At 47.0% G+C, this 12699-nt stretch overlaps 1 protein-coding gene across 1 annotated transcript in view; it reads left to right on the top strand.

Annotated features, from left to right (window-relative positions):
- The window catches only part of Lima1 (LIM domain and actin binding 1), a 109044-nt gene that overhangs the window by 49154 nt on the left and 47191 nt on the right, over positions 1-12699 (top strand). Inside the window, exon 3 of the mRNA XM_048444577.3 lies at positions 3181-3226. Coding sequence (XP_048300534.2) covers positions 3181-3226 — 46 coding nt within the window. The remainder of the gene's footprint in view (positions 1-3180; positions 3227-12699) is intronic.

Raw genomic sequence — 12699 nt, 5'->3', positions numbered from 1 at the left:
TAATATCATATAATAATTCATCTGTTATTTTGGTATCATATCCAATAAGTCATTGTCAAATCCAGTGTCATGGCTGGATTTAGTGGCACATGCCTATACTTGGAAGGCTGAGGCAAGAATGTCTTGAGTTCAAAGATCAAAGCCCACATGCAGTCTATAGTGAATTTCAGGTCAGGGTGGACTAGATAGCAAGGGTTTATCTATCTATCTATCTATCTATCTATCTATCTATCTATCTATCTATCTATCTATCTATTTAAAGATAAAGAGTTGGAAAGGTGACTCAGTGATTAAGAGCCCTTACTACTCTTGTGGAAGACTGGAGTTTAGTTCCCAGCACCCACAGGGCAGCTCACTACTCTCTGTAATTCCATTCCAGGGGCTCTGGTGCCCTCTTTTGACCTCCCTGGGCACTGCATGTACATGGTACACATACATACCTTTGGGCACATACACATAAATTAAATAAATATTTTTTGAAAAAAAATGGAAAAATCCACTCATAAATTCTTTCTCTGTGTGTCTTTTCCTAAATTTATAGTTTCAGCTTTTGACCCATTCTGTACATGGAATTCTGTGAGGATTCAGCTTTATTTTCTTGCATGGTTATCTGGTTTTCCTGAGACCGTGTGTGGAAATAATTGTCCTTCCCCTTTTTGACCATGTATGTAGGGGTTTGTTTCTGGATTGTTCTATTCCATTGTTCTATGTATCCATGTTCATGTTCATACCACTCCGTTTATTTGTGGTAAAGTGTAAATCTAAATTTACCATTTTTAAGTATATGAATGAATGGCACGAAGGATATTCAGATCATCAGCACTTTTCTTTAGGCCGTGTTACAGCTTCAGAATAGTCCACTGTACGATACACTGTCAGTCATTTCCTGTCAGTCTCTGCTAGGGGACAGCCAGTTTATTTTCACATTTCAGCTATTAATCCCATCATAAATGAAGTAACTTTAGAAGTCATTTTTTGCCAGGTGGTGGTGCACGCTTTTAATTCCAACATTCCAGAGGCAGAGGCAGGCAGATCTCTGAGTTCAAAGCCAGCCTGGTCTACCAAGCAAGTTCCAGGACAGCCAGGGTTACACAGAGAAACCGTGTCTCAGAAACAACAACAACAACAACAACAAAAGAAATCGTTTTCCTTACGTAAGGGTGACTATAGGATAAACTCTGAGAATGAAATTTAACATTTGTGTTTGTATAGTTTTGGCAAGATGGTGACAACAAATGCCTCCCAAAGAGGTTCTACCTCTCCACCAGAAATGTTAGTCCTCCTTTCCGTACCCCCTCCCAGTGGAGCTTATTAGCTTTTGAAAAAAAACTCTCTCTTCTTGATAAGTAAAATATGTTCTGCTGAATGGAGATGTGGCTCACTTGGTAGAGTGTAACACTAATTCTAACTGGTCTTAAATAAAATCCGGAGTCAGATATCAGGGGATAAAAGCAGAGAAGCAGTGCCGCCAGCCTCTAGCGAGACCTTTTACCTCTACCGAAGGGGCGGGCGCTCCTGTCCTCAGACTGTCTCCTCAGACTGTCTCCTCCCTGCCCCTCTCTCCACCCAGCCGCATCTCTTCCTGTTTCCACCTCCTGAGAGCTGGGATTAAAGACCTGGGATCCCAAGAGCTGGGATCACCTTTGTGTGAGCTCCGTTTCTCTTTTAAACAGATTCAGTCTTGTGTAGCCCCGGGTGACTTTGAACTAACAGAAATCCCTCTCCCCCTCCCCCTCCCTCTCCCCCTCCCCCTCTCTCCTCCCACCCCTGAGTCCAGAGATTAAAGGTGTGTGTCACCACTCCCTGGACTCTAGTGGCTTGGTTCTGCATTCTGATCTTCAGGCAAACTGTATTTGTTAAAACACAAAGAAAACATCACTAAGTAGAGTCTAGGTAGAGTCTAGCATGCCCAGTACCACAGACATCTAGACAGAGTGGTGCAGAGCTTGTGGGGGTGGAGGCAGGTCAAAAGTTCAAGGCCAGAAAATAGAGAAAAAACAAAAAAAGAAGAAGAAAGGAAGGTGTAAAGAAAGGAAAGGAGGAAGGCAGGGCCGGGGAGGGGGTTAGTGAGTAAGAGCTCTTACTGCATGGGGACCTCATGGGATCCCCAGCACCCACTTAAAAAGCTGAGCCTGTCAGGTAGGTACGTGGCTCGCACCTTTAATCCGAGCCCTCATTCAGAAAGCAGAGACTAGTGAATCTCTGTGAGTTTGAGGCCAACCTGGTCTCATAGAGTTCCGGGCCGGCCAGGGCTACACAGAGAGAACCTGTTTCAAAAAAACAAAACAAACAGAAAAGCCAGTCATGACCCCGTATACCTGTAACCCCAGAACTGAGGAGATGGGTTGGGTTCAGTGAGAGAGCTTTTCCAAGGGAGGAAGGCAGAAATCAACAGACACCTGTGTCCTTTTCTGTCCTCTGAGCATGCTATCACAGGTGTGTGCACCTCTACACACATGTACACACTACCCCTTCCCCTCTCTGTCTCTGTATGTGCTTTCATAGGTATGTGCACCTCTGCACACACACACACACACACACACACACTACACACACACACACACTGTCTCTCTCTCTATGTCTCTCTCTACACATGCTCTCATAGGTATGTGCACCTCTGCATACATACATTCACACACACACACACACACACACACACACACACACACACACTCACGCTGTCTCTGTCTGTCTGTCTGTCTTTCTCTCAAAGGAAACAAACAAGTTTGTATACACGAGCTAAGTGACTGTACTTTCATATCAATACCCTAGCTTGGGCTAAATTCAGGTTCAAGCGTTGCCTGTAGTTAGGCTATCTCACAGATGTCTGCTCACAGCAGCTAAGGTTCAGGGATGTTACCTGGATGGAGGCCTGTGCATCTTAGAATTCATGGAGTGTTGTTTTTAGTTGACTAATTCTACAAGTTCTTGTTTTGTTTTGAGACAGGTCTCATGTAGCCCAGGCTGACCCTCAGACTCACAAGTAGCTGAGGATGACCTCGAACACCCAACCCTCCAGTTTCTATCCAGTTTCCATAGTGCTGCGGGCGGAGCCCAGGGCTTCGTGAGTGTTGAGTGAGCATCCGCCAGCTGAGCTCCATCTGCAGGCTCCTGCCCTGCGCAGCTGGCTCTCACATTTGACTGTATCCTCATGCATCGTTGTTTCTCCCTTCTCTGAAGGTACCAGAAAGCAGCTGAAGAGGCAAGCACGGAAAAGAAGAGGAATGTAAGTACTCAGTGGCCCCAGGGCAGGTGGACCGTGAGCAATCTGTGTGGCCCGGCCACCTGGCCTCTGTGGCGTGTGGGCTCCATGTCAGCTGAGCTGGACATTTGTGCCAGCTGGTCTGACGTGTGAGCTCTTGCTGAGGTGCAGGAAATCCTGTTTTCAGCTCTTTTCCTTTTGAGCCCCCTTTCTCCTTTCCTGTGCTGAGTAAAGGCTAGAAGGCTAAATGCTTTCCTGAGGTTAATGAAATGACCACCCATCAGCTCCGATAAGAGCAGGCCTCCTGGGCCACCCCCTTTCTCCATATGAGCAGTGTGCATTTAAAAGGAAGCCTGGCATCCATGCTCCTCCCTGGGCTCTTTCTGGAAGCTGCCTCCTGGATGGCACAGCCGCAGGGTCCCCTCCAGTCCCTTCTCTACTCTCCCTGCTCTAACCTCCTGCTGGGCCAGGCCATTTCCCCTTTTTCAGGGTGGAAGTTGCTCTCACTGTGCTCCAAGCTGATTTTGAACGCACAAGCTAGAGAAAACCCTGGTTTTAGCTTCTGAAGGATTCAGGGTCATAGCCTAGATGGGTGCATGACGTTTCCCTGTTGGTTTACTCTCCAGGAGAGTGGTGTTGACTAGGTCTTTAGTTTAATTTTCCTGTGATTTGAAAACCGAGTTCCCTGGTACATTAACAGAGAAAAGCATTTGGTCCTGGTGATTCATGCCAGCAATCCTAGCACTCAGAAGCTGAAGCAGGTTTGAGACCTACCTGAGGTACATGATGCATTCCAGGCCAGTCTTGCCTGCAATGTAAAACCCTGTCAAAAAAGGAAAAGCAAAGGAAAAGAAAAAAATCACCATTGTCCACCCAGCTACTGGTTGCCTTCACCTCTCACCAGCCTGTTTTCCCACTTCTTCCATTTTCTTTTACTTGGTTAAGTTAACAAGTTTTTGTAGGGCACCTACTGTGTGCTAAAGGACACCTACTGTGTCTAAAAGCTCTGCTTTAGAGACTGACAGTATGGACCATGTCTTCTAGGGAATTTTCACTCTTGTGGAGGAAATAATGACAGACAAAATTAGGCAGCGACTGTTGGGTGAGAACAGGGTGAAGATCCAAAGGTAGTTTAATTTAGGTATGGCTCTCTCATCTCACTTCTTAGTAACCCACATCTGAGGTCCTGAGCCAAGGAGAGGAAAGAATTCGACAAAAGGAACACTATACGCAAAGGTTCAGGGCAAGTGCACTGCTGTTGTATTTGAGGACTAGAGAGTTCTGCAGAGTGCTGGGGAAGATTTGGGCTTTCTCTCTGAAGAGAAAGGGCTTTGGAGAAATCTACCAAGGGCAGATGTGACCCAGCTTAAACTGTTGAGGAGCAAGGGCAGAGCAGAGGGAGTAAGGAACAATCTGGGCCTGGAGGTGTAGCCGGTTGTAGGGCACTCACCTAGCTTCCGGGCCTGGGGTTCAATCCCCAGTGCAGGATAAACCAGGTGTAGCAGTACCCAAGTGCTGTCCAGCACTGAGGAGGTGGAAGCAAGAGGATCAGAAATTCAAGGTTAGTCTCAGCTACATAGTGAGTTCAAGGCCAACCTGAGCTACAGGAGACCCTGTCTCAGAAGAAAGAAGGAAGAAAGGCAGGGAGGAAAGAAAGGAATTAATTACTCTATTAAGGTGAGTGTGGTAGAACTAACATCGCAGCACTGTTAGGGAGGCTGAGGAAATCTTGAGCTACATCGTGAGTTCAAGGCCAACCTGGGCTACATGAGACCCTGTCTTAGAAAAGAATAAACAATTGTAATAATTTAGAAAAGAATGATAATGAATTGGACTGTAATAGTGATATTGTGATGAGAAGCCCAAATACCATTAAATTAAAATGCTATTAATTGAGATCAAATCAGCTTTGACCCTGTTTCATATATGGCTGGTCTGTCTGTCTGTCTTTTTCCATGTCTTAATATAGGGTTTCACGTGGCCCAGATTGGCTTTGAACTCATTATAGCCAAGGTTAGCCCTGAACTCCTGCTGGAATTATAGACATTCACCCCCACACCTGTTCTGAGGGACTTTCTTTCTTTTTCTTTTGCAATCACACGAGATTTATTGACAGGAACCAGTGCACTGGGGCCGAAACTCATTTCCCATGCAGGGGTAGAGAGTTTGATGATGAGTAGCTGGGAGAAGGAATATTAAGGGAAGAAACCACAGCCCAGTAATCCAAAGTGGGTAGGGAGGGTATCGTTGGAAAATTCCGAAAATACCAGTGATCATCACAAGGGGGTAACTCCCTGTTTCTCAAGATTACAATCTAACTCTATCTTCAGCTAATTCCTGAAACAGAGTCACTGAACCAGCTAACCTAGATTTTTGGCTCTTCTCTTCCTGCTAGATTTTTGACTCTATTTTTTCTGCTAGAGGGGTCTGGATTTATCCGGGTCTTTCATCTCCCCACTTCTTCTAGTACCTAGTTCTAATCATAGAACTAGATTTCAGTATCTTCTTGACCTTGTAAAGCGCTATATTGGTGGTGTAACATCAAAATCTGAACAGCACTTATTCTTTCTCTAATGAAGGTAATTAGTTTTAATTCACTGAAGTACTGAGGGGCCTGTATTAGGGCAGCTACCCCGAGGCCCAGGATTACCGCTAGTGTCAGAGAAATAGGTTCTCATTGAAAGCGAGTTGGGTGCTTGTCAAACGCATCTTCAAGCGTGTTAGCTGGACGATAAAAGACCCTAGGTACCAGTTGTACAAGCACACAATAATCTTTGGTGTCATTAAAACCCGATGTCGACACACAAGGTGTCAGGCCTGTACTACAAGTGCACCATTTACCTAAACCAGGAACCAAGTACCCGGTGTCAGGAGTCTTAGGGCTCTTAAGAGTCTCATTACATAACCTCAGTAAGAGTCCATCTATGATTAGTCCTCCAAACATAAGCCTCTTGACTGGTAGTGTTGTCAAAAGCCCCAGATACTGCAATTTGGGTAGTTCAGGAGCTTGCTTTATGTGGGAGGCGTGGATCCAGGCAGAGATGCATACTTCTTTTAGTTGTTCCCAGATCTGGCGTCTCACCACTTCAAGGGCCTTTAGGCGGGAAAATAAAGGTCTAGAAAGAATAGCATCAGGATTATACATTCTGCCCGACTCAGTGAGCGGTGGCGGTTCCCCACATAGGATCTCATAAGGGGTGAGTTTAAATCGCCCTGGGGTGTTCCGAACCCAGGACAAGACAAAGGGAAGGAGGGCTGTCCAGTCTTTCCCGCAGGTCTCTAGGGCCAATTTTGTTGGGGTCTCTTTTAGGATTCTATTCATCCTTTTTACCTGACCTGACTCTGGGGTTGGTAAGCACAATGTAATTTCCAATTGATCCCCAGTTGGGTGGCCAGTCCCTGACTTACCTGGGCAACAAAGGCAAGTCCATTATCAGACCCAATTACCTTGGGTATCCCAAACCTCGGGAAGATTTCTTTTATGATCTTCTTAGCCACCACATTGGCTGTCTCAGTCTGAGGGACTTTCTTAAGATATACAAGCGGAGTCATGGGCCAGAGAGATAGCTCAGTAGTTAAGATCACTTCCAGAGGACCCAGGTTCAATTCTGAGCACCTACGTGTCTTACAACTGTCTGTAACTCCAGTTCCAGGGAATCCAATGCTCTCTTCTGGCCTCTGTGAGCACTATATGCACATGGTGTACAGATATACACACAGGCAAACTCCACACATAATGAAATGGGTGAGTGTAAAGGACATACAAGTAGAGTCAGGTGTGGTGATGCAAGCCTGTAACCATAGCTGTTGGCCAGCTGATATAGGAGGATTGCCAAGGGTTCAAGGCCAGCCTGGGTACTTAGCAAGTGTCAGAGCAGCTAGGTCTACATAGCAAGATGCTATCCAAAAGAAAAGAGGAGGGGGACATAGAAGTGAAAATGGCAAGTAGGAATTTGGCTCTCCAAAGTGACTTTGAAATAAATCTAGGCTGGAGATAAAATGGCTTGGGTCAAAGTCTCTGGCACTCGGATGAGCTGCAGGGGATAGCTTAGGGAGTGTTGAGAGACAGGAGGTTGATGACTGAGCTCAGGAGCGCTGTGGGGTCTCACGCCACTCTTTTTGTTTTGCTTTATGGACCTAGAAGTTGAACTCAGGCCTTGCACATGCTAGGCAAGACCTCCACCTCTAAGCTGGACCCCCATAATAGAGCCATCCTGTTTAAAGGCTGAAGCGTTGAGGAGGAGCTGGCGTAGGAGGCAGAGAGGGACAGGGATAAAAGAGCAGCGGAAATAGAACGACAGCAGAAGTCAAGAGAAGAAAGTGATTCTTTTTTATCTTCCTGTGTCAGCATCCCCAGTGCTGACCAGGGGACGCTGCCTGGGCTTAAAGAGGGCGTCTCTGGGAAAAGTTGAGAACTGACCATCGTGTTGGCAACAGAAAAGCCAGTGATCATCTTGCATCCCTTGGAAGAGATTGGACACATTCAGAGTGGTATGGCCACAGACTTAGTGCTGTTTGGAAGTAGGGAGAGCAAGGACTAGGCTCAAAACAGAGCTAGGCACTGTGGTGGCTTGTGCCTAGGCTGAGGCAAGAGGAGTGCCGTGAGTTTGAAACCAGCCTGGGCTAAAGAGAGAGGGGTCTAGAGAGATGGCTCAGTGGCTAAGAGTGCCTGCTGCTCTTGCGGAGGACCAGAGTTAGGCTCCCAGCACCCACATGACAGCTCACAACCCCCTGTAGTTCCCAGCTAAAGAGGATCTGGTTGCACTCTTCTGGCCTCTGTGGGTACTCATACACATGTACATACACATAGCACACATAGTACATACACACTGACTCACATAATGACGCATAATGTATGTAAGGGGGTTGGGGAGAAGGGAGAGAAGGAAAGTGTTCTGATACAGGCCTGAAATCCCAACTTGGAAGGCAGAATCAGGAGGACCGGGCATCTAGCAAGTTCAAGGCCACTCACACTGGACTACGGGAGACCCTGTCCCAACAAACAGAAAAGGATTGAGGTGAAGGGGCGAGGTCGATCGGTAATTAAAGATCAATCAGATTAGCTTAATATAAAAATATAACTTTAATAAACAGAAGGAAAACTTACACCAGAGTCCCAACGGTCCATCCAAGAACGCAGGGGCCAAGAGAGAGAGAGCGGGGAAGCGCATCCGCCAGGTTTATAGGTAAATTTTTGTCTTAGGGCAACACGCCACACGGACAGAATGTGATTGGCTGAACTCCCCTATCATTGAGGCAGTGGTCTGTACCAGCAAATGACAAAGACAAGGAGTCCATCTTAGCTTGTTTAGCAGTTGAGGTCAGTGAATGGGAAGGGTCATTAAAGAAGGAGATGTATTAACATGTGAGCCAATGGTTAGCCTCCCTGATGGTTAGGGAAGCACAAATAAACCACTGAGATGTGCACTGTGATGTAATCAGCAAATAAATTCAAAAAATGTAGATGTTCATTAGTTGGGAGTGGAGAAGCTTGGTACAGCCATACAATGTAATATTTGTTCTATGTATTTAAGATTTTATGTATGTGGCATATACATGTCACATGCCTGTTATCTCGGCAGTCAGGCAGAAGCAGGAAGAGTTTTAGGCTTTTAAAAAGAGAGAAAGAAGGGCTGGAGAGATGGCTCAGAGGTTAAGAGCATTGCTTGATCTTCCAAAGGTCCTGAGTTCAATTCCCGGCAACCACATGGTGGCTCACAACCATCTGTAATGAGGTCTGGTGCCCTCTTCTGGCCTGCAGACATACACACAGACAGAATACTGTATACATAATAAATAAATATTAAAAGAGAGAGAGAGAGAGAGAGAGAGAGAGAGAGAGAGAGAAAGAAAAATGACCGTAATGTGAGGAAATAGAAATTGTCACTGCACCACTGCACCTGTTCTTTGAGGACCCTTCACTACACAATGCAAGAGATAAAGAGTTAGCACTCAAAATAGCAATAAATAAAAGCGACCTTTCCTGTAACTTTTTATTTTGAATTTGTGTGTGTGTGTGTGTGTGTGTGTGTGTGTGTGGTTTCTCTGTGTAACAGTCCTGGCTGTCGTGTGTGTGTGTGTGTGTGTGTGTGTGTGTGTGTGTGTGTGGTTTCTGAGACAGGGTTTCTCTGTGTAACAGTCCTGGCTGTCGTGTGTGTGTGTGTGTTTGTGTGTGTGTCCTGGCATCGGTTTTATAGACCAGGCTGACCTCGAACTCACAAAGATTCACCTGTCCCTGTCTTCCAAGTGCCACCTTTGCCCGGCTGAAATTGTTTTGAATTAGAATAAATTATACCTTTATCTAAGTGACTGTGGTAGTGTATACCTATAGTCCCAATACTTAGGAGGCTGTGGCAGGAGGGGCACAGATTGGAGACAGTCTATATAGTGAGACATTGTGTCAAGATAAAACATCTGACTGGAAAGATGGATGAGCAATTAAGAGCATGCATTGCTCCTGTAGAGGACCAGGTTGGATTCCCAGCACCACACTAGGCAAGTCACAATTAACCTCTAACTTCAGGTCCAAGGCCTCTGGTTTGAGGGCACTAGCAATCACATGCACATACCTCTACACAGACAACACACATACATAGCTAAAAATAATAACTAGTATCACATACACACACCTTTATCAAACTTCTAACTGAATGTACTACAGAGCTCTGAAAACATTTCTCAAAGCCAGGGACTTGTCAGATAGCTCAGCAGTTAAGAACCATTATGGCTGCTCTTCCAGAGTACCTGGTTCAGTTCCCAGCACCTACACAGCAGCTTAACACTGCCTTTTAAGCTCCAGGGGTTAGACATCCTCACATAGACATACACACAGACAAAACACTAATGCACATAAATTAAAAACAGTTTCTCAGAGCCATGGAGTGCTGTGAAGTAGGCTGAGCCTTATTCATATTTTTCCAGTTTTCCATTAACGACAGAGCTACTTTTCCTTTCTCAGGGCAGAGGGAGATGGGAAGTGACTGATCTTAGTAACCCCACTGCGCTGACATTCTCGGATCATCCTCAGCCCTGTTGAGATGGGTGCCATGTGGGCACCCAGCCATGCACCCAGATCCTTGCTCCTGCTTTTCTGAAGCCTGTCAGCCTAGTGATCCCCCTCCCCGAGGCCTGTGTGTGCGGTTTCACTGCTGTACGCTAACATCTTCCCACCTCTTTTTCCTTTTGACATGGGTTAGGTCTCAAACCTGAGACAGATGGCACTGTGGTGCCTTAGACACCAAAGCAGACGCTGCCTGCCAGTCTCTCTGTGTTGCCAGTGCCTGCCACACCCCACCTCTCCAGCCAGTGTCTGCACTGGGTCTTCCTTCCCCTAGCTTCCCTGATTCCTGTGTAACCCAGCCATTTTGACTCCATCTGTGTCTTGGCCTCTTAGCCTCCACTCTTGGTTCCGGCTCTCCTGGCCTCTTGGCTCCTGGCTCCCTTCTCCCCTTCTTCCACATGGCCTGGTTCTGTTTGCTGGTCTTGTTCAGTCTGCTCAGTCCACATGCCTCCATGTCTGCCTGTGCTCTCCCTTTTTCAGCCTCTGAGGAGCAGTCACAAACTCGTTTTATTCCCTTTTTTCATTCAACATGGAGATTTACTTATAGTCCTGGCTGGCTTTGTTTTATTTGTTTTCAGACAGGGTCTTGCTTGCTACATAGCCTGACCTCTCAGCATTGCTTTTGCTTCAACCTTCCGGTTGCTGGACTCACTGGTATGCTCCCGCTGCACCTGGTTCCTCATCTCGCATCATTCGCTTATATTATTATTATTATTTAGATATGATCTCTCCTATATAAATCCCTGGCTGGCTTGGATTCACAGACTCAAAGCTTTCCTCCTTGACCTTCCAAGTCCTGGGATTGCACACCTTAACTGCCATGCCCAGCTTCATCCCGCTTTTGTGTTTGTTGTTTGGTTTTGAAACCATGTTTCATGTAGCCAAGGCTGGCCCAGGCTTCCTGTGTATCTGAAGATGTTCTCAAACTCTCTCAATCCTCCTGCCTCAGCCTCAGCCTCCGCCAAGTGCTGGTGTTACAGGTGTGTGCCGCTACATTTAACCCTCTGTCTGTTAAAATGATCTCCCTGACAAGACTGCTACATGATGGCACATCGACCCACCTCTCAATGTTACAGATAGGGGAGGAATAGAGAGTTAGTCACCAAAGGGCCTGCGTCTGCTCATCACAGTCAGATGGTCACACAGGAAGGACCCAATGTCATACCTTTGTGTGATCTGGACTCGAGCAGCAGGTATTATCCAGAGACATCGTCTGCCAAGTCTGCAGCTTGCTGAGTGGATCCGGTGCAGGGTGTTGAGTGGATCTGGTGCAGGGCGCATTGTGGATCCAGTGCAGGGTGCTGTGTGGATCTGGTGGAGGGCACTGAGTGGATCCGGTAAAGGGCGCTGAGTGGACTGGATCTGGTGGAGCTGGTGCAGGGTGCTGTGTGGATCTAGTGCAGGGTTTTGAGACAGGGTTTCTCTGTGTAACAGTCTTGGCTGTGTGTGTGTGTGTGTGTGTGTGTGTGTGTGTGTGTGTGTGTGTGTGTGGTTTTTTGAGACAGGGTTTCTCTGTGTAACAGTCCTGGCTGTTCTGTGTGTGTGTGTGTGTGTGTGTGTGTGTGTGTGTGTGGTGTGGATCTGTGCAGGATGCTGAGTGGATCTGGTTCAGGGCACTGTGTGGATCTGGTGCAGGGTGCTGAGTGGATCCGGTGCAGGGTGCTGTGTGGATCTGGTACAGGGCGCTGTGTGGATCTGGTGCAGGGCTCTGTGTGGATCTGTGCAGGGTGTTGTGTGGATCCGGTGCAGGGCGCTGAGTGGATCCGGTGCAGGGCGCCGTGTGGATCTCGTTCAGGGTGCCGAGTGGATCTGGTTCAGGGCACTGTGTGGATCTGGTGCAGGGTACCGAGTAGATCTGGTTCAGGGCACTGTGTGGATCTGGTTCAGGGTGCCAAGTGGATCTGGTGCAGGGCGCTGAATGAAGAAAGGAAGCTGTGGAGGTGTAGCAACCATTATGGCTCTTGAACACAGGACCCTTTGTGACCCTTTGGTGCCTTAGGAAGAGCTAAAAGCTTGATAGGAATGGCAGCAGTGAGCATTTCCCCACCTCAGAGAGTGAGCAGAAAGACCACTACTGTAGTCCAGGCTTGGGATTCCAGGGCTGGCAGGTCACGTGGTTGACCACAAGCATGGAGAGCCACAAGAATTTTTGTTTATGATTACTGTATGTTTCCATGTGTGTCCTGGGGATTGACCCAGGGCCTCACACATGCTGGGAAAGCAGCATGTTCCACTTAGCTATATCCCTTACCCTTCTATCCCTTTTTAGTTTGAGACAGGGTCTTGCCGAGTTACCTAGGCTAGTCTTGAAGTCACTCTGTAGCCCAAGGAGGCCTTTAACTTGTAACCATCTTGTGTCAGCCTCCTGAGAGGCCAGGATTACAGGCCTGTGTCACCAGGCCAGGCAGTACTTATTTAATAATATTGTCGCCTCTTA

Source organism: Myodes glareolus, chromosome 19 (assembly GCF_982192425.1).
Source record: "Myodes glareolus chromosome 19, mMyoGla1.1, whole genome shotgun sequence".
NCBI lineage: Eukaryota > Metazoa > Chordata > Mammalia > Rodentia > Cricetidae > Myodes > Myodes glareolus.
This window is presented reverse-complemented; position numbering and strand designations above follow the sequence as displayed.